At 36.8% G+C, this 26,593-nt stretch overlaps 1 protein-coding gene across 2 annotated transcripts in view; it reads left to right on the plus strand.

Moving 5' to 3' along the window:
• Positions 1–2,369: 2,369 nt before the first annotated feature.
• Positions 2,370–26,593, plus strand: part of nck1b (NCK adaptor protein 1b) — a 38,628-nt gene continuing 14,404 nt past the window's right edge. Inside the window, exons 1-3 of one of the 2 annotated variants that reach the window (XM_008396175.3) lie at positions 2,370–2,617; positions 20,656–20,704; positions 24,607–24,847. In XM_008396175.3, the coding sequence (XP_008394397.1) occupies positions 24,622–24,847 (226 nt within the window). In that variant the 5' untranslated portion in view covers positions 2,370–2,617; positions 20,656–20,704; positions 24,607–24,621. Of the gene's footprint in view, positions 2,618–9,889; positions 9,921–20,655; positions 20,705–24,606; positions 24,848–26,593 lie in introns of those variants that run through there. The other variant, XM_008396176.3, reaches the window with a different exon arrangement.

Here is a 26,593-nt window from a genome sequence, read left to right on the forward strand (position 1 = left end):
AGATTCAATAAGGCAAATTCAAAATTAGGAGTGAAAAACCCAAAGTAGAATAAATGGCTTGAGCAATTTATTCTGTTCAAGCTACATCTCCGACCCCATTAGCTAGTTTATATTTGACAAACGTGATTTTCTCTCTGACTGTGGCTTCTGTTTACTCTCAGATGTATGTCAAACTAATGCCCAGAGGCAAGTGCACTGAATTGAATTAAAGTCCCCGTTAAACAATGCCGGTCCATCTGCTGTTTCTTTTTCTGTATCAGTTAAGTCAGCAGCTCACTGGGTACGCCTCCTCTTTTTTTTTTTTTTTAGTCTTTTCAGGAAACCAAGCAGAGATAAACAGTCTCTAAGATGCCGCCTTAAGGGTCAAAAGGAACTTCCAAGGAACGAAATAGAGACACAATGGTGATGAAAAAAGTGCTTGCCATGAACGAGGACACATTGCTGATTCAGAACCGACGTGCTTCACCAACAGCCCAGCAGGTGGCACTCATGACCTACTTAATGTTTCTGGCAGCCAGGAGTGAAAGAAGAAAGCTGAAATCAGTGGTGCCACCGAGGCTAGCCGCGTGTATTTACTTGGCTTGACAGTCTTACATGCATGATATGTTTTATAACTCAATTTAATATTTGTATAGCATTTTTATTTATCGCTTTTGATCATCCAATTCTACACAGCAGTATAATAAAATTCCTGAAATCCTCTATAAATGGCTTAAGTTTTTGTGTACCCAACAAATATCTCAGCTTTTGGAAGTGCCCCTACCTAAATTGTTCTCATGCCGAAGGATAAAGCTTGTTAGTGTTACTTCCATTTCCTTTATGTCAGGAAGAGATAGCATTTTGATCACAACAATTGTACAAATAACATCACACTTCCTCTTTTTATTCATTCAGCAGAAGCAGTCACGTTGTGATGTATGCACTCTGTATGACAAGGGTGGCTGTTATAAGTGAGACTCAGTTTAATGTTGGACGCATCTGCAAAGAATCGCTGTCATTGTAAATAAAAAATAAAAAATATGTGTAAATCTTGTTTGTTTACAATTAAAACTGGAATAACCGGCACTTATTTACTTGCTTTTTTTGCAATAAATTCTATCATGACCCACAGCTTATTAAGCCCAACAAAACTGAGAACCCTGCTTGACAATTCACGTTGAGTAGTTTTGAGATTGGCTTTGGGGTGCAGAACGAAGAAGACACATAGAGGAGGCCCATCTGTTAGAGCAGGAAACAGATTGCATCCTGCAGCGAGCTGCACAACCTTCCAAATTACTCTGCAACTCTCTTAACCACAGACACATTTATAAGATGCATTATGGCTGAATGGAATCTGATGATCTGTATGCATATTTCTATTATTATGGGAATTTGTAGTGAGCGATACAGATGACTGAGCATTTTTATGAAACATGGATACCTTGAAATTCATCACCCTGTGCAATTACTGGCACCCGTGGTTAAGATCTGTAAAAGCAAAAACAAAAACATTATTAAGAAATGAATGTGTTTTGTGAAATTGCTGGTGGCACAATTGTTGAGAGTTCTGCTTTCTGCTTTCTCTGTAGAGAGTTCTTGGCAGAGAAGCAGTATTTACACCTTTGCTATGACATTTCACAAGTTTGGAGCATACAGAGAAATAATTTTCTGACATTTCTTCTTCTCACAATCCAGCTAGAACAGTTGTGTCCAAACCTTCTGCAAAGGAGCACCAAACATTGTGAAGTTGGAAGTACTCGCTGGCCACAACTAAAAAAAAAAAAAAAAAATAAAAAAAAAAAAGATTCTGGAAATGATTGTAGATATGCAACACGTAAGAGTCTTACATGTATCATGCATGCCTAGCTAAAGACTTTGTGTTGTGTCTCTGATCAATAGTCTTTTTCTTTTCTTATTCCATCTTCTCTTCAGTTTTCTCCAAATGTTTTACATATGATGTAGCTTTGAGAACTTACATGAACACTGAAGAATTTTGGTTTTGCTCTGGTGAATAATTTCTGTGTTCATTTGGTGATAAATCCTCTTTAGCCTTTTGTAAAATATTGTCATTGTCGTGATTCAATGATTTTTAAACATTGAATGCTTATTTTATTGAAGCAGTAAATAAAATAGAAAAAAAATAATTAGGTAGAAAACACTACATAAAAAAATAATGTTCAGTCCTTATGAAGTTGATAGAGAATGATCTTATGCTGGTATGGTTGTTTTACCCTTGGAAGGCAAAATTCAGGAGGAAGTTCTATGGGAATGTAGAACATTAAACAGCTGCAGTAGCATTGATTGGCAGCGAGCTCGTCCATTCAGAACCCAGTCTGTCCTCCCGCAGCCAATCACAGAGGAGCAGCAGGGAGGTGAGTGGGTTCCCAACTGCTGTGTAGCGGTTTCAGCTAGTTAGCTAGCCTAGCCGCTGAGCTCTGACACGGTCTGATGCAGAAATGCTTTTCCAACGGGGCGCTGCGTCTAGTCAGCTAGGCTAGCTTCTCGAATTGGGAAAGAAAATATTTGGCCGCTGGCTTGCGAGGACTGTGGACATCCGTTGCGAGCATCTTTTTCGAGACGCCTGCATTAATACAATATATTTAAAAGGAGATAAGAAGAGGTGGCCATCAGCAGTCAGGTAAGACGTGGCATGACTGAATAGGGAATGTGCCAGGCTGCCTTCTGCTGCAGCCGCACTCCTCTCCTGCTCCCCCTCTGTTTAACGGTAAAGCCCACATAGGCTAACAGCTAAAAAGGTAACCGAGGCAAAAACAGAGAAAGCCAACCTTTCTGCTTTGTCGCATAGCCAGCTTGGTCCAATATACAGTCCGCAAAGGAGTTAACATTAATTTCGACTCTAAAACGAGATGTTAGTGTTCGCTGAATTTTCACAGATAACCAAGTTGGGTGGCTCCACACTGAAAAGCTTAACTTAACATAAAAGGCAAACATTTGAGTGCAACAAATCCTGGTTATACATTGAATCTGTCTTGTTTCAGCATAGTTATGTTCATTGACTGAGATTGAAAATGAAGAAGATGCTCTATTAGTAAGCACAGTGGCTTTTTGTTTGTACCGTTATCATAAGGTAGGCAGGTTTGAAAGATTTTCAAAATATTTTTCATGAAAGGCGGTTTCAGCTTAATCAGATGGAAAAAAGCAAGTTTCCATGATAATTATAGATGACAAATGGAATCATAAAACACATGCAATCCTCTGAACCATAAATCACTTCATATTTTATTCTGTGCTATTGTTTGAACCATACTTGAGTGATGAAGTATAGGGGGATACTTGGGGAACTAATCTAATATCACAACCCATAGCAAGAGACTCTACATTGGTTACATAGATTGCCCAAATGATCTTTAATTCAAGAAAAGATAATTTTCTTGAATTATCTTTTGAGATGTTGAGATTTGATGCTTTTACAAACTGTAATAGTAAGCTACCTTTCTGATAAAGGGGAATTGTGTGTTGCAGTAATGAAGTCCACTGTGATTCACCCACATTTTTCTTTTTATTATCACAACTATCCAACCGTTTACCATACACAACTCGACTGCTAAAATGTGTATGTAGAGTCCATTCATCTGGCCAAATATATTACTGTCATAGAAAGTAAATACATGGTACTTGCGATTCAGTATCTGACTAAATATTGCACCTAACCGGTTTTGTGTTATTTGAGATAATGCACACATTAATACCGTAATGATGACAGTGATCTGATATATTGTGTAACTCTAATCAATAGGTATATATTTATGTACATTTAATGCACAGTAGATGTGTATAAATGTCTTCCCATTTCCTCTGGTACAATTTAGCTTGTAGAAATATTTAAACTTTAACGTATATGACCCAGATGCTTGGGATAAAACTTTCAGTCAGTGAATTGCATGTTTACATGAAATATATAGACTAGGAGACTGTGAAATTTGACATAAAAAATCACACACAATTTCATAATTTAAATTATTTTTAATACGACGTTATTCAGCCAAAAAAGTCAAATTTAGAAAAGAAAAAAAAAAGATAACCAGGGGGAATAACTAAAGAAGCTCAAGCTATGAATAACATTTTAATAAGGTAGCGGACTGAAGGCTGAGCAGGCAGTCTTGCAAATTAAACAGCTGATATTGCTTGATTCGGCTCCCAAATAGGGTTGCTCAGTATTCGAAAATGTCACAATGGCGATAGTATTGGAATATATTATGGTATGTAATTTGTATCCACTGTATCTGCTACCCTGAAACTCTAAATATGAAATTTATGTGTAAAATGAAAGTTTATAACATATTACCTGTCAATTATTGTGCTCAAACAGTCCTTTGCTATTGGAATATCTTACACACTGATGATAATACAATGTTGTGAAATATTGTGCAGTCTTACTCCCAATGTTACTTTATGAAACGCAGAATAGAGTACAGTAGTACTCTGCACACTTGGCATTATTAATAAGCATACACTAATACTGATCTTAGAACGTGTTTATTTGTTTATTGTAGGGATGCACCATTATGAAACTTTTGCCCAATATTAATACAGCTGCTATTGCTGATAAGCATTATTATTTAGATTATGTATTTTCCAATAATTTTAGCACCATTTAAAAACCACAATTCTGACATTGCTAATCTACTTCATTTAAACATCCCACTATTCTGTGCTACATTACTATCACATGACCAAAAGAATACCACATACCGATACCAATGCTTATGCCGATCTACCATTCATCCCTAGTTTATTCTGATATTTTTCTTTAGTCTATGTATCAAAGTAAACTATATAAAAAATGATAAAGTACATTTTATGTACTTATGTATGCTATAATATGGTGAAATGGTGTTAATAAAAAGCACATCACCTTTTACCTCCTTCCACCATGTTTTTGGCACATTTTACAGTCAATTGAATAATCATCATGACCTCAAGTAGCCAGTAAATGGTATGTATCATAGTTTTCCTAGAAGCCAAGGTGATTTCCCCAAATTTCATGTTTGGGCTGATCTGAAACGTAGCTTCAACAAAACTGATTACCTTTAGTGGCGTTGTTATGATGAAATGATCTAATGGTGTTGCAGGCATCATCGCTGAGGAATTGTTTTTACTTTAAACATGAAACATGTCTGAAATTGAAAGTAGGTAACGTCACATTTACCATGTGAAACCATCAGCTGGAGGCCTAATGCAGCTAGTTTGTATTTTAGGAGCTCCGTGTTTTTCATGCAACATTGTTCCTGCATTTATTAATCTAAGACGGACTAAATGTCATGCCTTAGCTACACAATGGATGAAGTGAGTGTGTGTTTCTGGCAAGATTTTGCCACTTGTGTTTTTATGACCTTTTAAATAAATTGCACAGCATCACAAGCCTTATCAACACGTCATAAGGACCAAGCTACAAATTCTCTCTGTGTAGTTAGTGGCATTTGTCAATGTGTTTCTGTTGTTATGGGACAGTATATCCCTTCTCTCAGGTGGCATGCTATCAATTGTAAAAATGTAGGGTAGAATAATCTACCCATAGCTTAAGATAAGGCTCAGCCATTTGCACCGCATTATGTCTAATGCAAGCAGGATCCGAACCACTGTGGGACCCAAATAATAAAATGCACTAAGAAGAAAAATAAAACACCTTTTATTGCAGTATCGTAATCTCACACTGAAAATTGTATACACATGTATTAAATGTAGAAAAGATACACTTGAACAAAATTACTTTTGCTTCTTTTGGTTTGTCTCAGTGGTCGGAGCTCAGATCTAGGAATGTGGTGCCATCCACGTAGAACATGAAATTCAGTCTGGAAAACCATATGTGGTGTTTGTGACTATGAAAAATACAAGATTGTGTTTCTATTTTCAATTAAAAATATGAACACACTCACCCAAACTGAAGTAATAAATAGTTCATACTTTTTTTTATATTTTGTTAAGACATACATTCTATAAACTCTATGTTTTAAAAGTGGACGAGCCATACTGGATTCTAACTGAGTCAGAATTTCACTTCATGAGGGAGCATTGTTTATATTTCTGACTAAGAACATGGAAGAACAACTTCTGTGTACAAATAGAATACACCATTTTGTGCTACCTTCTCTTTCTAAATCATACACAGTTTTGGGTTGTCCCTCATGCTCTCTTCTCTTCAGCTTGCTCCACTAACTCTCCATAGTTTAGGTCTAGGGAGTGTGATAGAAATGGAAGAAGGTTTATTTGTTTCTGGGCATTTCCTATGAAAATTAGACCGTGTGGATCTAGTGACATTCCATGTTTAGTTGTTTCGGATTGCCCAGCAGATCATCTGAAACCTCCTGGTATTCTAAAAGTCTCCACTGTCTGCACTCACAAGGTTTGCAGAGGTTTTGGAAGAATAACAAACCCCTTTTACAGATCCTCCACTGTACTTAGAAGTAGGCCTATTAATCTTTTTCTTATTAGAGCAACATGTAATGTTTATTTGTTGGTCTTGGGCTTTCTGATCAAAGTCAAAGTTCCTCAGTGTATTTATGTTTACATTTGAGATGCAAGGGCAGAACATGTTTCACTGCAATGCAAGATTTCTTTGTAAGGCTTCTAATGCAACGATTTTAAAAAGCTAGAGTGTTAAGTAACACTTCTCAGTTCTACAGTTCCAAAGTTTATGCATTAAGTGCCATTATACATTAACTATCTTACCATAAGTACACTGTTCAGTTAGTAGGGGAAAGCTTGAGTCCTCCAGCTAATGACTTGCAAATTCACAGACTTGCAAATACAAACAGCAGAAAATTCTGATGACGGGAGCAGATTCTGATCAATTTCTTTCATGGGTTATGGCCAGTGACTAAACCCAGTTGTTACTGCCGTAGAACTACCATGGTGCTGACTGCCACCCAAAGCAGCACACGCTACAGTATGTGTTTGAGTGCAATAGTGGATTAATGCAGAACTGTGATTTGTCTCTACATCAGGAGTGGTGTACGCTTGCTTTTGTTGTCCTCAGCTGCCTTTAGGAGGGCGTACTTGTGACGGATTTGAACTAGTTCCCTTTAGTTCTTTTTATTATCTTTTATGCCTGAAGGCACTCGTTTTATTTTCATATTTGAAGTCCAAAAATAGCCACGGGGCAACTTGTTTGGAAAACTTGCACCTGTCAGCTGTCGGTTTTTATGCACAATTGAGGTTTCGCAGTTAAGCAGCTATAGACACTTGTACTGACAATGGCGGTGGCATTGTGTAATTAGATGTCCTGTTGAATCACTCGTTTTGTAATTGTTGCCTTTTATGACTGAACATGACAACAGCATACAGTGATGATGATCTCAGTGGCCTGTAGCGGCCAAGTCTGTCCTTTTTAAAGCTGAGAGGAAAAGTGCTAACTGCATTTCAATAAGAGCCAGAAATGTGGCTCAAAAATTTCCCAGTTTAAATTCTAGCCGCGGAATCGATTCCACGTAGCGAAATGGGGATTTTGTTCATCACGTTGTCTCCACAGTCTAAGTTGTTGCAAAAGTTGTCTTCCATTTCCTCTTTTTCTTTTTTATTCTACTTTTTTCATCTTTTCTAATGACTGCCCATGCATGATGGCTTTTTGAAGGGTTAAACGCAAACCTTGTTTCTCCAAGTCAACTCGGATTTATTCTTGTAGCACTTTCATAGATATAAAATCACAAAGTGCTTTAAAAAAAAAACAACAATTAAAAATGCATGGAAATGCAAACACAGTAAACCACATCACCATAATAATGTCTATTTTAACGCTTTCTATTTATCGAAGTGTGTAGAATCAAAAGAAGAGAGGTAGTATAGACAGAGTCAAGTTGTTCCAGTTTGCTATGATAAGCTCAAACCCTTCTGGTCCTCCCTGTGGTGAACAACTAACAGCTTCTGGCCTGCGGGTCATGAATACGTGGGCAGAAATAGGAGGTAGAAAATGTCAGATGTAAGATGGGACTACTGTAACATAAACAGGTAATCAGTGCAGTGTTTGATACCTAATCAGGAGTAAAGAGGATATCTCAGGTAGTTGGTTACAAGCAGCATTCTGAATTGCCCGCAGATATCTAAAAGGCCATGGCAGTTTTCTAAGTGAGAAACATTAATAACTTTTTCAAATACTATTTTACAGCTAATACTATTACAGCTAATGAAAACACATCTAAGAATATTACATCAGACCAATAAAAAATATTGTTAGTACAAAAATTGTACTAAAAATAAAATTTTTTGTACAATAAATAAAAAGTATGTTTAATCTCTGCTTAAAGGTTATACTTCTAATGTGAGAAACAAGCTTTGTTGGAATGCATATTCTAATTTATTTAATGTGACTAAGTGGTTTTATCATTCCTTTGCACTAATTAGTGTCTCAGCCTTGAGTCCTGATCTAAGATAAAAAAACAAATTAAGGAGGTTTATGGCACCCAGATGTTTTGAATGAACAGTAGAACTGAAAATCATCATCAGAGATTAGGAATGCACCAATATGAAGATTTGGGCCGATATCCAATTTTTAATACTGCTTTTAGGACCTATAACTACCAATGTTGTTAGATATATTTCCCAACACTATTTACACTTTGTAAAAGCAACCACATCATGTACGTTGCATCTCTGCTCAAGTTAAGCACCCCACAATCCTGCGCTGCATCACCTTCACTGTCACATGACTGAACAATTACCACACCAATCCCCTCCCCCTCTTGAACCACAAACAAGATGAAAAAGAACATTGTTTGTTAATATTGACTCAGTTTTACTCGTTGAACTAATACAGATAAGTTAACATGTCTACCATTGGCCGATTTTGATGTTGATGCCAGAATATCTTGCATACCATATAGAACTGGTACTACTGAATTGTAACATGGAACCCACAGATGGGTCCCAGAACAAAGCCCTGAGGTACTCCACCTCAGTTCAGTGGAATCTTTCATTAGCTGATTGACACAAACTCTGAAGCTTCTGCTCCTATTAACCACGTAATTAAAATCAACAGTGTCAAACAAGGATAAAGGCTCTAATCAAAACAAAAATGAGTATTCCCCTGAGTCTGCTGACATCATGTTACTAGAGTTTCTGAGTAATGCGTTTTCCTTAGACTGCTTTTTAAGTAAACCTAATTGAAATTTTTTTAAATTTTCTGATTATTCAGAATAGTCATGACTTGTATCTGCTACCACATTTCCTAGCATTTTGACTTGAGTTCGAATTCAGAAATTGTCTTGTAATTCTGAGGTAAAGTTGCATCTGGACTAAGGTATTGTTCAACTAAAGTGCTACGGTGCTTTAAAAAGGATACATTTCTCAGATGAAAGTGATGTATTAAAGAGACAATGGACTCAAAAGTTTTTATTTTTTATTTTTTTTATATAGTGTTATGTCAGTAGGGCAAGATGAGGGTCTTATTGTGTTGAGCAAATCAGAGACATCATGTAAGGTCACAAGACTGAAAGAGAACCAAGTATGTGAAGGAGACAAGTCACAAGAGGGAACATGAAAAGATAACTGTTGAGTTACCCAACGAAAAAAATAATAAAATTCTTTACCGTTTGCTTTGGACTAAACTAGGTATTGTAGGGTTGCTGATAAAACAATTGAGCGGATAGTGTCAAACTAAATTTTGGGGGTTTGCCATGCAGATGATAAGTTCTTAACTCTTGTGTCTTTTCTGCAGAAGAGGAAGCCAGTGCTATTTGTTTTGAAACAGTATTGTTGTATATGAGGTGTGAAATTAATTTAGAAGCATTTGTATCCTTGCTGGCTAACCATGTAAAAAAAAAAAAAAAAAAAGAGTCTTATTTCTCATCTCCCATGACAAAGCTCCGCCTCTGTGTTTGTGAGCTGCAGACTCCTTAGAATTATCTGGGTTGTTGCTAACGTAGCTACTTTCTCACCGCTAGTATGAGATACAACATCATGGTGAAGGGACTTGCCAGAACAGTCCAGTGAGTAGCTCTTGATTTTCCTCCTTAAATGTATTGGTTCTGGAAGCTTAGCTGTCAGCTGCATAGATGTTCTACATGCAAATACGTATGTTTTACACATGTATTTGATCATGTTTGTGTTTTAACACCTAAGTGACTGCTACTTAATTAGTTGAGAAACACCGAACAATATCAGAAATCTAGGAAACGGAGTGAGCGATTTAACACTTCACTCAGCCTTTCTGCATTTGATTCTCTGATGCCACTGAGAAGCACTTTTGTGTATCTTTAAGTGAATACTGAGGCAAAGTTATAAAGCACTGTTCACGTTTCTTCTCCCCACTACTGCAAAATGTCATTGTGTGCAGAGTGTGTGTGGTGAGAGATTTGCAATCATTTTACACATGGAGTCAGTGATGAGACTTCCTCTTTAGGGTAAAAGAAGTATGCAGTTTCAGCTTTTTGTTTCTGTCTTAGTTCATTAGGGTTAGGGGTTTTCTTTCAGTGGGTTTGGCAGAATGTAAATGAGGATGTGTGCACTTATGTAACCACAATGTTATATTAGTTCTGTATCCATGACAAAAACAAGAAGACACTTCTGTCGTGATATTCTTATTAGAAATGCAGATTTACTTTCAGATTAAAATACTTTCTTAGGCAACTACATAGTGTCACTAGCACACTAGTGCTGTGTGAAGTTTCCACCACAGTTACACAGTGCACTGTTGTACACACACCGTCTCGTGGGTAGAACCAATCAGGCCCTGAAGTCGTTATTTTTGATTGCTTGGTTTTCTTTATAAATTCTTTGCTATAAAAAAGCGAATCCACCTTATAATTTTACATTTCTGTAGTTTGTTTTTTTGCCAAATTCATTTGTACACGAGGTGATCCCAGTAAAACAAGAATATACTAGAGTGCATAATAACCGTCCAACCTAAAAGCAGTTTATTCTTTGGACTGATTTGATCCAATAATGATACCAACGCTGGCATCATTCTTGGGTCGGGTCTTGGGTTGAGACCACCAATCTAGAGACCGTTTTGACCGTTTTGTATTTATGCTGTTTTTACATCAGAGGTGAAGCTTGTAGGCATGTAGAGAGGGCGAGACAGACATATAAAATGTGTCTATGTTTTTGGGATTGCATGGGTTACTTAAACTTTCTACATGCCAGTGGACTGTCTACTTACTCAGCATGGCCATCTATGGAGATATCTTGGTGTTTAGTAGGAGAAAAAACAAGGTGGAGATTTCTTAAGTATTTCATGCAAACATTTGAAGAGGGAGATGCTGGATTGGTGTAGTGCAAATAACTGGGGAGAAAACTTACTTAAGTTTATACTGTGCCATTTATAAGACCTTCTGGTTTCTGTGATGCAGAAAACATTAACAGCATTGCAAAATTCAGCAATTAAAATTAAATCCACTTTATAGAGAGCTAAATATAATTAACTTTGTCTATCTGACTGACTCTGAAGCTCAACCTTTACATCGATTCTTACAGTAAAAGTCAGACACTTTTGGCTCCCTGTGTGTTTGATGTGACTCACTCAAGCGATAACCACTTTGGAGAGACCTGAACACAACACTGCAGGCTACTATAAGCAAAACCGCTCATGGACCCATGAGGCAGGAAAACAGATTTGTAAAAGTTTTATTCACACGCAATTTATGGGAACCAGAAAAAAAAACCACACCAAGAGGTGAATTACTACTATTACTGTCCCACTGTGAAAAGATACCCTGGAGAAGTTAGGTACACATTTACTAGTAAAACCATCTTAAATCCAAATCCCCCCCCCAAAAAATAAAAAAATGGGGCAGGTACCTGAGCAGCGTCATTGAGTTAACTAGAACAATCAAAGTATCCTAAGCAAAAGCAAGCAGGATTACTGTTTTAGTTGTCCTTTGAACTTTTAGCCTCCATCTTTGTGTTTCTTGGAAGTGATGATAATTTTGTATGGATTAATTATTATCTTAAAAATACACAGACAGGCTGTTAGTTATGCTAACTGCAGTAGCTGTTGATTATTTAGCAATGTCTTTCTCTAAGAAAAGCCAGAGTTGACATGATAAATTTTATTTCCTTACTTTATTTAAATTGATGGTAACATTTGTGAAAGTTCACATCCCTGCTATCTGGCTGTTCAGGTTTAGCAGCTAGCTAGAACATGAATATAGACATACAATATCATTGGTGCTTGTTCTGTTATTTAGCAATCTTAATATAAATCCATTTCTAAGTGTGGGAAAAATTATATATGTTTTTAATATAATGCCTGAGGTTTATTTGTATTTGCTTATGCAACACCATGTTCGAAATCACTTTCAAATGTCTGGCATTATGTAAAAAAAACTAATTAAGTGCTTAGTTCTAGTTTCTAATCTTTTGTTTTTCTTTATGTGGGAAGTGAAAATGCCATACTGCAAGACTGCTGAGCAAAACTGCTGACATAAATTACTCAAATCATCTCTCACATAATAACGGTTGGTTCTGGGTGAATCATTTAAAATGTTAAGTATTTCTTGCTCTGTATAAACTAGTTAAAAAACAGGATTTCAGTTTTTCTTGAATAGCGTAAAGGAGACCATTTTTAAGAACAATATTCACTGCTGTTTGGAGTCTGTGTAGGCCGTCCAAGTCATGCACACAAGTTCAAAGTCTTTCTGAGGAAAATGTTTTCTTTCTTCCCCATCTCCTATCAAAGATCTGGTTGATGCTGATTTGTGCAGAGCTGAGATTTCTTTGGCAGAGGTCTATAGTGGTAATATTCTAGTCTGAAAAGCATTGAAGCTAGTTTAGCAATAATAAAGTAAAAGAATAGATTGTTCAGACTTTAGAGAGCATCTTCAGGGAAAATCTGTTTTTTAGATTAGTTTTCCATACTGAAAACCTCCTCCAGTGATTCATTTTGGCAACAGCCATCTGACAGTTTCTATTTTTTCTGTGTGACTATGTGAAAGTCTGGCTCATATTTAGGGTTCTTGGAAATTGTTCTGCTGTGCTACTATTTCTATAGTTTATCTTGAAAAGTAAAAGGCTGCTTAGAAGAAGCGTGAGTAAATGATAAGCCGGCTTTGATCTGGCTGTGTAGTGCTGATATAGACCACAGATTTGGTTCATCCAAGTTTTTTTTTTTTCAATGTGTGTACCCACAAGAAGAGACCCTTTGAATGTTATTGTCACTTTTTTTTCTCACTCTGCTTAGCTGATTTCTACTTCTAAAATAGTGAATATTTTCTTACAACGTGATCCTCTTTAACCTTTATAAGAGGTCATTTAGAGTGCTTTATTTATCTTAGGGAAAAAAAAAACTGGCTTTATTTATAGCTCTACTTTTGTACTTTGGATATCACATCAGCTTTATCCTGCTTTGGCTCTCTGTCTAACCTGATGGCTCTGATCAGAAGTGTGCATTTGTATGTTGAGCACTTTGATCAGGATTTAGCTTCCACCAGACATGTTGGAAAATTGGTGTTGACTTGTAAAGAATTAAAAAGGACTCATCTTTTGTTTTCACAAGAAAACAGGATGATTGTAATTCTAGGTAGTGATTTGCTGCATCTATTTATAGTTGAATCTGAAATTAAAATATAATGCCTCATAATCAAGCTTATAAACTGCAGTTGTCATAGTTTAAACATCAATGGAGCCATCAACCTATCTACATGTAAAACCATCTTTAAAAAGTATAGCAACTTAAGTATGACACTTCTTAGTTCATGAATTAATAGCAAGTTTCAATAGCATTCACGAGTTTGTTTAGATTCAAGTTAAAACTCATGTTTTTTTTGCAATTGTTAGTTTAATTAATGGAATTGCAATTCCTCATACAGAAAGAGTAAACCACTTAAAACCTTCTTGGGTTACCATCAGATAAACTATGATTGCATCACCTGATCATCTCTTTTGTCAATTCTCCATTTAAAAAGAAACGTTACTTCACCTGTGACGGTGTCTCTGTTGGCCAGACCGTAACAACCAGACTGGGGAATTTGAAGCCGGAATGAAGCATAAAGTGAAACGGGGAAGTGAAAGCACTATAAAGTGACCTAATATTTCTTCAGTATATTACGATTTATTTCTGACATTAAGCAACATGTATTTTCTAATAACGAAGGGCTAACATCAAAATATGTTTAACCTCCATGTGAGCATCTTCTGAACACCAAGATCTATTTCTTGGTGATGTATTGAAAGATCTATTTCAAATAAAACATATTTGAAATAGATCTTTCAACTTCCTTCCAGGTACAATCTCTGCGCCTTAAGATATGTATTTGCTACATTCTATTAGCTATTTCAAATACAGCATCTTGGTTAAAAGGAAGTCCTTGAATTATGTCTGCTCTGGTAGATCTAATTCACAGTTTGAACTTCTTGGAGTATTTAAACATCTTTTTTTTGAGTATTTTTAAAAACTGGTTGTAAATGATAGAAATGTCTTTTTTGTGCATTTTTAAAAATCAAAATTACATAATGAATGAAATCAATACCATACCCATGCTTGAATTTTGTCTTCACTTCAATTTTTGCTGACCAATCCTAAGATGTTTCTCCAACACAGGGTTGGAAACCAATCAGTCACATGACACAGACTGACTGAGCTACGCAATGAAGTTTCTCTTTAACTGTAAAACATTGAAAACATTTAGATAAAAATCAGATTTGTTAGACCAAGTAAATGATGTGACCCGTCTAGATTTAGAGGCTATTCACGCAAAGATAGGTTGTGCTCTCTATTATTATTATTATTATTATTATTATTATTATTATTATTATTATTAAATTAGCTGCGTTAAATATATGACTCTGTGACATGAAATATAACAACAGAAATCAGGAGTTCATTTTAGTCAGGAATCAAGATTTTCTGCATTCTTGACTTTGGTATCACTAGTACTGATGCATTCAGCTTGCAAGATACAGCATTGGTTGAACATTTAGACAATTTGTCAGTGTAACTTCTACAAAGCTATTAATTTTTGTAGTAAGTTAGAGCTCATCTGTGTGTCTAATGCAAAAAAAAAGTTCTAAAAGCAAATATCAATTTATTGTCAAAATAGGTTCAAATCAAGTCTGAGTATATCTACATATTTAGTTTTTAAACTAGAGATGTTTGGTTCAATCCAAAGTCCTTTAAAAAAAACAGTGAAACATAATGAGCCAAACATAGCTCATTATGTTTGGCCTGCCAGGGTGGCTTATCAGCCTCTTTGTCAGCATTTGACTCTACTGGGTGTCCATCAAGAGTGTTTCTACAGTCTGAATTGTTTTCTAAGTTGCTAAATGTTAAGGCTTTAAGCAGACATTCTAGATGTTAGCAGTAAGTTTTCTCTAATTAGATGTTGCTCAGCAGGCTGCAGTTTTTAAAATGTGGTTTTCTTAAATCTAACAAGCCCAGTTTCTGTCTTAATTATTGTGTTAGAACTCCAGTGTTTCCAGCCTGAGCAGTTTTTTTGGGGGGGGAATTGCCAGGCAACCGTCTCCAAACAGTGGCTTATCTGTGACATTATACACAGCTCTGTTTGGAAAAAAGAATGGGCCCTTTGATGTGAAGTGCTTCCGACAGAAAACTAAAAACTTTTGCCGTTGGTTGTTGCTGTGAGAGAAAATCTGTCTATTCTCAAAGGACACGAGCCACAATCTATTTTAGGATATTTCCAACTGCTTGGGGGGATCCCCAGGGGTGAATAACCGACTTCTTTCAAACAATCACGGCGGTAAGGCCATCAGCTCCCTCTTAGTGTGATCCCAAATCAGGACAGTTTTCCAATGAGGAATTCCTTCACTCAGCATTGCTGGTGTTTAAGTTAACACTTTCATCTCTTTAACAAGTTGCATTACGCACATTGATTCAAAGATAAGCTATCTTTACTACTCTCAGCCCAGGGGTCGAGTCCACGCTCTGTCAGATAGCATCACTTTCCCATCATCCGGTCACTCTTGTGTCCACACTTCCTGTCTCACAGCTGGCCTGCCAAGTCTCCCATGACCCTTTGCTGCGGTGCTGCTGTTTTGTTTTGAGAGAATCCAGGACAGCCGGGATGAGCTTCAGTCTCATGAGCTTTAGCTGATGCACTTCAGGGTGGAAAAAAAAAAAGAAAAGGCGAACCCAAGCTTGTGATTATTGGTCCATTGCTGTCCTCTGCCTGTCGCTTTGTGAAACAGGCTGGTCCCTGTGGCTAAAATGCAACTTTTGGTGCGTGCTTGAGGAAGAACTGCAGCGCCAGAGGGGGCTGAGTTAGCAGTGAACACATAGAGCACATTCCTGAAGGCAGCAGAGCTCTGTGATTTTAGCGGGCTGTCACAGGGATTAAGTTACCCTGTCTGCTTCTGTGAGCTCATGCCGTTGCTGTCTCAGTGCCGCAGCAATCCTCCTGAGCAGCAGCAAACAGTTTGCTCCCAGTGCGAGGAAAACCAGGATACATGTTCATTCTCCTCTACCTGGCTACTAAACTTTAAATATCTGATGTAAATGGACTTTTCCTAAAGCCAGCTTGACATCTCTTCTATGTGTACCAAAAGGATTGTGGCAGAAACCGACCACTAGGTGTGCTCTTTGACTGGCTCTGTTGCCGGGGGTTTCTTTCTCCTCCGTCTGCCGAGACACACAGCAGAGGGTTTCGCAGCAGCTGTAGCGTACAGGATGTGGTGAATTTATGTCACTGGTGTTTCACCATGAGAAGAGAATTCACAAAGTTGCACCCTGCATCTGCTTTTTCACCACTGACGAGGAGTATTTGTGATTTTTAAAGTCAAATAAACTTTCTAGATTTCATTGTAAAGACTTGTTTATGATAACATATTCACAAAATTGTATCTACAGGCTGGTCCCTGTAGCTAAAACACAGGGAACAGAACGTATTTAATACTAATAAATACTTTGTGTTTATTAGTATTCATACAATACTGATAAATACAAAGTATTTATTAATACTTTGTATTGTGTTTATACAAATGGTAATAAATACAAAGTATTTATTTGTATTATAAATAGAAAGTATACAAAGTATTACAATACTTTTATTAGTATTTATTAGTATTACATGAATGTGAAAGAAGTTATTGGTGCTTGAAGTGTGAACATGAGAGGATCACTTGTTGAATTGACATTAGTTCTTGGTTTGGCTTATTCCCCAGATAAGACGTGGTTTGTTTCCTCATAGTTTACAAAACTGTGTCCATTTGCATTGTAGAGACGGGCTCAGTTGTTCTGTAATGATGTTCTATGTCATTCACTGACTGGACATTTAACCCCTTACAGTTAAAATATAGGAACTGGTTACCCATACATTCTATTTCTGGTCTACATGTGTAAGGGGGGACTAAAAAACTAAAATATTTTGTTACCTTTGTTTTTGTTTCTAGAACAGTTCATGTTAAATTGGGCTCATCCCATGTCCAATTTAAAGCCCGGCAAAATGATTTAAGTTAAAACAGATCTGCTCTGAACTTTAATTTTCTCCTATCAGATGACCTGAGATCACACTTGGTTACATTTTACCTCAGAGAACTGTTGTTCAGTTTTAGTGGTTAGCACCAAGAAGACAAATGGCTTGCTGAAGTTGTTGCTTACATTTCTGCTCCTGGTTTAATTTGAATACAAGTGCAAAAAAAAGGTCAGATATTTTATTTCTTGACCCAGTTTATTTTTTTCCCTCTTACTTCAACACATCATCAAATAGTTCAGTTCCAAAGTTGTTTGTTAATCCAACAGGAAATTTTAATGTTGCAACTCATACTATCTGGGTATTTTCAGAGAGTAGCAGATGCTATTGGCTGTGTGCAGGAGCTCCAGTAGCTGTCTGTATTACAGCGGTACTGAAGAAACCTCTGAAGAAGATACACAGTAGATCTTTTGCAATAGAATCATTACCACATTTTAGAACCAAATTATCCTCCAATGAAAAAAAAACAATTTTGAGGGACAGAATTGATAATGATGGCTAACAAAAGTTACTAAAGAGTAAGCCAACTCCTTCACTGGATAGGTCAGAGCAATATAGAGAGGTCATTTTACCTGCATGATGTTTTTGGCTAGTTGGAGGAACCATAACTCACGCATGCAGAGACAAAACTCTGTACAGAAAGTCTTTCTTCAAGGTAACAGCTCTGTTTACAAAGCAAATCTGGGAGTATTGCAGGCTGATTTTACCTTGAAAGTTGGTCAGTTTTTCTGCCCCAGTTTCTGGCCTGCAGGCATCTGCTTAGCAAACTGGCCACTCAGCCTAACAAATGTTGCTTGAAACAATGTTAAAAATAATTTGAGTTGTGGGAGAAGTTCCTTTAGTTTCCATATCATGAATGATTCTGATTTTAAAGACTTGATTTGTCTAGTTTTGTAAGTGAGGTGGAAAAAGTATTAGAAATTTCTATCAGCCAGTTGGCCAGCAGTGTGCAGCAACAGCTGGGAGAAAGACTGCAGTGGTTTCGTAATACTTTATAGAGCTGGAGAAAAATCTTGTCACTCCAACAGTTTCTATGGCATCTCATCAGAGTCATCTGAGTGAAACTCTTACTGGTTATGGAATGATAACTTGGCATACCTTTATACCAGGAGTTATCCCAAGTTGACGGACCAAAGTTAAAACTCAAAGGATAAAACAGAACAACTTTGATGTCACACATTCAGTCTCTGCTATCTGCTAACATCTTGCTGTCTCTTAAAGTAGCAGACTAAATGCACGGCAGACATGTCTTGACATGCTGTGACGTGTTGGTGAAAATGGATTCCTTTGAAGTACTTCTTCAAACTTTTATGCTTTTGTTTACTTTGTTGAAACACCTTACTGACAGAAATACATAAAAACTTACACACCGATGAGTTTTGTCATTTATATGTGCTGGTAGTGTCTAGGTTTCACTCATTCAGCGATGAGAATTAAGTTTTTTTCTGCTGAAAATTGGCCGCCTGATCACAAACCAATTTCATGGCACATCTCACAGAGAAAGTCTTTAGTTAAATCTAAAGAATAAAGGGCATTAAGCACCAATTCAGAGCTACCACACTCTGAATGCGATGATACACTGATCCCAACCACCAGCATATGTAAATGAATATCCGTAGTGCCACCATATGAGCAGTTTGACCTGTCTGACCTGGTGTTTAGTGCTTCTGCATGGCGACTGGTCTCTGCTCAGTCTGCAGCTGCGCGATTATCTCAGAGCATCTGTCACCCGCTGTTTCTGATCCTCCCTCATATCTACTCTAAAATTCACCGAAGAATTAACGTGGACTTTTACACTCGGCCTTTTAGGTGGATGCTAAAAGAATAGATTCTAGATTCAACCTGAAATGCGAGATAGGTAAGAAACGGAGTACCGATGGTTCTAGCATTACATGGTTTAAAAAAAAACAACAAAAAAACAAAAGCACGACGTGGAGAAATTAATGTAACGGAAGGTTATTGTGAAGGCAGAGCGCGCACACACAGCTACTTCATCCAGCCCAGGGAGTGGAGAGATTGTTGCCTTTTGTCTGAGTGAACGAGGCACTCGAGGAGAGTAAATCAGCTCTTTGTTTTTGTGTGCCGCTCCCTTGCATTTCTCGCAGTGTTCACTAATGTAATTAATGGAAAAAAAAGCAGGCAATAACATGCCTTAAGATTTAACCACAGTGTACACCCAATTGCTCTTTGGTACATTAAGTAACCCACCTCCCCCTGATTGTTTATTATTTATTTTCTGTCGGTATACAAGCTGATTTAAATCCGATCGACATCTTATTCATGTCTTGGTTAACCATGCTGAAAGTCTGCTTCGCTCCCTCCACTCTTGTTTGCCCAAGATCAGGTTATACTCCCATCTCAAGGCCAGCTGTGGCTGAAACCTAGACAGCACTGCTGCTTCAAATAAATTTAAGAGGCTCTCTCATTCAGTAAAGTCAGTGTCTGTTCCCTGTAGTCAGTTGGGGTGGGGGAGAGGTGAAACTTCATCCACTCCCATGACATCAGAGCAGCCACTTCAGTCAGGGCCTTGCTCCCCACCACCATAGCTGACCCAAGGATCTGCAATGTTAAACTAAGCGTAGCTTATCTCTGCTAGTGGCTGTTCAGGTCATAAGACTGGTTGTTGTGAATGTGCGCATTGTTCAACGTGAACAAACTTTCACAGTGGTTCTCAGTCCTCCAAAATCATAATTTTAGATGTGTTGAGGGAAGCTAAGGAGCACTGAGGATAACAGAGCCCTGTGTATTTAATAATTTAGCTCACACTGGCATTGCGTTTTGCATATGTGGACCTATCTAGGCCAGATCTAAATTTAAAACAATTTTCTTCATTGTCACGGCTCAGAAAGAGATTCCAGTTGCACCATTACAGTAATCTTTACCGTCCTGTTGGCGTAAGTCGACGGCAGGCAAAGAAATGCAATAATTTTTTTTTTTTTATGTGACAGCTCGTCAAAGGAAATCATCCCGTGTAATTCTGAATACTCTCTGACAGCTCTTGGCTTTAAAGACTGAGTATCAAAGCAATTTGTCTGTTATTTCAATAATACAATTGGTGGAGGGAAATTCTGCTCGACAAGACTAAACTGTGGAAGTGGGTGCTGGAATTTCTGCCCGGTTGTTGTGGTATATTTGGATAACCCTGGTTCACACCTTCTTGGCATAGGTTTGTTGTAAGGGGTGCTATTATGTCATCTGAACCCTCCTTGTATAAGAGTGTAGCACATAATTATGTATTTCAAACAAAAGTTTGAGGAGTTAATTTGTAACTTCCTTGTATCGTTTCTTTTTCTTGTTCTAGGTCAGCAGAAGTATCAGAACGGCTTGTTCTCAGCTTTGATGCAGAACAGGTATGGCTGTCCAGCGTCAGTCTCCAAACGTACTCCTTTTTATTTGTCGTAACACTTATCAGCTATGGCTATTTTGGTCAAAATTGAAAATCTCGGATACAGATCAGAGAAGTTTAACCACTGTTCCTAAACGGTTTGGAAAAGTCTGGAATTTGATTTCAGGCTTTTCCAGACTCTTTTTTTTCCTATCATTCTTGTCTAAATGTTGCCTTTTTTTCCCCTCTTTTCTCCATTTTGTCCTCCTTTCCTCTCTTCCTATCGTCCTTGTTTCCTACCTCTTTAGTTCCTTGTGTCCTTTTTTTCCATTTCTTCATTCTTCATGTCATTTCTTCCTTCATTGGTCCTTCTTTTATCTTCTTCTTATGCCTCTTTTTCCTCCCGTTCTTTCCTATCTTCTGTCGTTCTAATTCCCTTTTTTCTTTTGTTACCAAGTTTCCTTTCCTTCCATTTTTTCTTGACTGCAACAGTCTAATATATCTATGAAAAACACATAGGAATTAGTTCTAGATCAATTCTCTGATGTCAGTGCCATGCAAAAAAGTTAAACACTAGATCTCACCAGTGTCATGTCATGATGATGATGATTAGGATTGTCAACCACTTATTTACCAATTATGATCAGTATCCTGCTGTCTCCTTAATTTATTTTAAAGTTTTGAGCAACAGAGCTGTTGCCCTGTCTGTAGTTTTTCATTAAGTTTGCTTCTTCAGCTCCAACAGAGGGTTGACTTGATTAAGAAAGGCATCAATAGTGTCAACAATGTTTATTTTTTAAGGTGCACAGCTTCTTTTCCAAAGAAATATTTGCTGCAGATGTTTTAATACTTAGTGCAAGGCTAATGTTAGCATATTTACTCTGTTTTCTGCTGAATTAGCTTGGTTCCTAAAATATTACATGAACTGAAACATACTTCAAAATAAATGCTGGAAGTCAACCACTATTTTTATGAAATACAGGTATAAATATTTTGTTAAAAATCAAATGCTACATAAACCCAGCCGGTAACACTTTATTTGAAGGGGGGTGAATAAGACTGACATGACACCATCATAAACACCTGTCATGAATATTTATGACTGCTGTCATAAAGCGTCATTCAGTAAATCATAACACTTTTAATACAACGTTGACATTATTGAAAATGTCTTCGTTATGACAACTTGACATTAATCAAGACAAAAATGATTAATGATTGATTAATAGTATTCAGCAGGGTGTTTTCTTGTCAGCACAAAGACAGTACTCGTATCTTTCATGCGACACAATAAGTGTCAATAAAATGATAGTATTGTTTAAAAAAAAAAGCTGTGGTCAATAAATCCCCATATATTTGTTAATTATTTCATAAGTAAATCAATGCTTCACTTATGAAATTATTTATTTACAATATGTAAATAAGTTACCAGTTCAGACACTGCTAGGATCCTTTTATTGCAATTTAGATTGTGGTGATTTTGTTCTTTTATGCTGAGTTTGCATGCATTTGACCTCTATAATCCTATGTCCTAATTTATTTCTTGAAGAATCATCAGAAAAAAACTGTAGCAAGTTTTACATTCAATTAATAAAAATCAAATTTTGATTAAGTATGGAAAGCAAATGTAAGGTATCTTTATAGTGATTGTTGTGTTTATGATTTTCTATTTTTTTCCCCCAGGTTCCAGTTTTGTCTCAGACTAACTGTGGTTGACAGTAGATTTGGTGTGAATTATATACATGACTGCCTCATAAGTTTTAGATAAATCAGTGAAATGTTTGTAAGCTACTGGTTCAGTGGCTAATTAAGACACACATCACTTTATTTTATGTCTGGAATTTACAAGGTGCAGGTAGTTTTATAGTAGAGACACTTCACTGCAGATATTTAGACAAACCACATTCATAAGATGATAAAAAACATCCAAGGATGGCTTCAATTTGAAATAACACACACACAGGCATGTTCTGAAATTCACTTTTTTTATTGCACTCATCACTTCCAGGTTTTTTTTTTTGTAAACATGACCCTGCATGTTTTGGTTTTACTGTTATACTGAAGCTTATATCCAGTTTTTTTTTTTGCTTCATTATTTCACAGAGTATTACAGGTTGCATTTTTGTTCAATCCAATCTATTTTTGCTTAGATTTAATGCTAGTCTTAAACCTATTCAGTTTCCTTAGTACAAAAATGTAATACTGCATCTTTCTCATCTTTATTTAGATTGTCTTTCTTACTGTACATTGTATATTGGAGTTAGTTGTGTGCTTGAAAGTATCTCCTTCTTTATCATTAGTAAGTTTTAACAAATCTCCCAAATTATTTCTTTACATAGTAAAGCAACATAAAGCAAAAACACAACATAGAAAACATGTGTTTTTAATGTAAAATAATACAGCATACACAGACATAAGCTACTAAAACAAGAGCTAAAACTAAAATGTTTGCATTTAAAAAAAAAAAAGATTATATTTCACACAAAGTTACGGAGTTTTTCTGAAACCAGAAACCTGCAAAGGGCTCCTTTGTGAATTTTGCAAAGAAGGTGTGAATCAGACTCAGCCCTCCAGATGACACATTAAAATAACTCAGCGTACCAACCAGGGGTGAAAGTAGGCGGGTACAGCTGGGTACTGCGTACCCCTAGATTTACCGTGGGTACGCAGTACCTGCAATAGAGGGAAGGGGCTGTCTGCTGTAAAAAAAAACCAATGGGTTCATTGTGCAGCCGTGAGTGCGCCCACTAATCAGTCGTGATTAGTGGGCGCACTAAAACACAATCTAAAACACGACTTAATCAGTTAATAAATAACGTTTTTCCCTTTTCATATTGTTTCTGAACTGTTTGTGCTTTGCTAGAGTAGGGCTGCAATACGGAAGGTTTTGAGTAGATCTCTGCATTAGGTGACAAACTGAACGCCGCCAGGACACTGAGACCAGCACGTCCTCCTCTGACTGGCTTAAAACGTTCGTAACTTTATTAAATAACAACAACAACAACAAAAATCAACAAAACATGTTCAATAAAAACAATAATCTCAAGAATTATTGTTTCAACAAGGTGTTGCGCAGTTCTGTGCGTTTCGGTTCCATTACCAAAGTAACCGGCAGAGCAGGAGTTTAAAATGAATCAACCACCGCTGTGTTCAGGGAGCTTATTAATAATCGCAAAATACATATCAAACCTGAAAACCTAATATTGTAACGGACTGAATGTTATGTTTTTAAGTAGTCTCTGCTGAGCGCAGGCGGTTGCCATGGCAATGGGTGTGCTTAAATGACAGAGATTAAAAAGGTAGAGTGGTTTTGAGTTTACCTTTGCTGTGGCGCTTTACAGCCGCTGTAGTTTTTGAACGTTCAATAAATGACAAACTTGGACTAATTACCTCATTCTTCTGTGAGTATAAGACGTTTACAACAAACATCAAACACGGTAAATATGTTTCATTAAGTATTTAACAAACAAATGGCTTCTACTGTGATAATTATGTGAAATTAAATTATCTAATAAAAAAATAATAGTTTAATGCTCTCTGGCATCTTGCTTTGAGCTCAGAGTCTGAGAGGCTTTTCCTCTATCAAACTATTTTTTTGCCACTTATTTAGTGGAAATATTGATGCTGATGAGATTTTCTCTAAAATAATAACCTTTTTCAAACTTTATGGCTCCACTGTTGAAAATGAGGCTCTGACATTCACAAATGACATTAATATAAAATCCAGTGTTTAGTTTTGTCATTTCTAAACACATTCTTTGATAAAACAGTGTTGTTGGGATGGAAATAACTGTTTTTCGGTTTTTCTACCTGGACTATGCCTATCTGGGCTCTATCTTTGATGTGAACCTAAACACTTAAAGAAAGTTTAAAGGAAAACTATGATGACCATGTTTTTTTTTTCTAAACAGTTTTGTGATGCGTCAGTCTCCCTAGGTCAAGATGACTGAAGAGGTGATTGTCATCGCCAAGTTCGACTACATGGCCCAGCAGGACCAGGAGCTGGACATCAAGAAGAACGAGCGCCTCTGGCTGCTGGACGACTCCAAGTCCTGGTGGAGGGTCCGGAACGCCACCAACAAAACTGGCTTCGTCCCGTCCAACTACGTGGAGAGGAAAAACAGCGCTAGAAAAGCCTCGATTGTCAAGAACCTCAAAGACACACTCGGTAAGAGAATTTACTTTTTGTTCCTTTGCTTTCACTACTCTTTATTTCTACAGTAGGTTGGCTCTCAGTAATCCTGAGAAAGCATGCTGGTTTGAATTCCCTACAAGCTTATTTATTTTTTCGACTAGCTCATAATATTCCAGTTAAGCTGCATAGATAATACTTTTGCAAATATTTACATATCTTCAGCATCTCGGTGGGGTTCCTCTCTTGCATGTAGATTTTCTTTTAATTATTAACTGAAGCAGCGTTGCTTCAAAAGCATTATCTAGGCCAACTTTCATATTGATTTTGACCACAACTGTGAGATATAACCTGTTGCACGTTATTCACCACAGTGAGGGTGTTTGTTCAGAGTGCAGACGTATTATTCTCAAGTTATTGTTTGCACGCACCTAGAATTGGACTTCCACTTTCGATCGTCTTGCCTGACATTGAAGGCTTTAAGTGCAACTTTGAAGCATTTACTCAGGTAAGGGAGTTATAGATATTTTTATCTATCCGGCTTTGTAACAAATATAAATCAGTTTTGGTTTTCTTGCACAGCTTTTTCTCAGAATACATACTTTGTAGACTTTCTATCCTGGCTGTTTTGTTTCCTTTAGCAAAAGAGTTAAATTTGTAGCTATTGTATGTAAGACCAGTATGGGCATAAATTTCAATCATAAATATTTTGTACTTGTAAATCAAACTGCATAGTTGTGAGTTGAGTTTTGTAGCCTTGTAAAAAAATAAAATGGCTCAGAATTTCTGCTTTGTAGATGTCGTTATTGTTTACCAACACAAATCTTTATGGATCCACAGATATGAAATTGTCTACAAGGTGACAATTTATTTACAACTACATTCTGATTTACAAGCACACTATTTGTATAGCATGGATTTTTCTTTATTTTTTTACCTGCACATTTATTGACACAAAACATAAATTCTTAGCCATTTTATTTTGCAAGGTTACAAAACTAAACTCACAAGTGTGCAGTTTGATTTTTTAAAAGTAGAGAATATTTATAAGCCGAAGCTAAGCACGAATGAGAAAGTTATAGTTTGTCTTAGCTGAGTTCTTCTTATCTGCCATCTATTTTGAATCACTGTCAGTCCTGGCGTTAGATCTGTCAAGTATCATTATTTCTCATGTATTATTGTAGAATTTAATTTGGTTGGTTGGTGATTCTTTACACACCACCAACTCTGCAGTGAAGCTTTATCTGTCTATTTTTTAATTGACTATTAAAAAAAGACAAAATATTTTTAACTTATAAGCTGACAACAAAGTTGCCTACAAGTCCATTACTCGTTGATGTGGCGTGAAGATGATGTGCGCCGAAGAAGCTATTGCCAGTCGATGCAAATGGTCATACTGTAGCTCCAAATTATTTTTTTACATTAACAAATTATGAAAATATAGAAAATGAAATAAAAACAAAAAAAAAACTGCGGTTTTGGGTGCTCCTCGTCATGGGTCATAATTTCACAATTATCACACATTCACCAGTGTTTGCAAAACACTTATCTGTTGGACTTCAGCTTCCCGTTTTCTCTTGTGTTTGTGTCTGAGTGTGTACACAGCAGTTGTGGGTAGAGTGTGATAATATTTATTGAAAAGTGTGGGTGAAAGAGGAATTGAAATGTTTTAAAATAATTCAACTCAGTGACTTGAGCAAAGATTTTCTACGACTGTTGTAATCGTAGGTCAAGTCTGTCCCGCATGTGTTACTCAGAGGTATCTAGATTTATATGACATAA

This window comes from Poecilia reticulata, chromosome 20 (assembly GCF_904066995.2).
Source record: "Poecilia reticulata chromosome 20, P_reticulata-male-v2, whole genome shotgun sequence".
NCBI classification, from domain to species: Eukaryota; Metazoa; Chordata; class Actinopteri; order Cyprinodontiformes; family Poeciliidae; genus Poecilia; species Poecilia reticulata.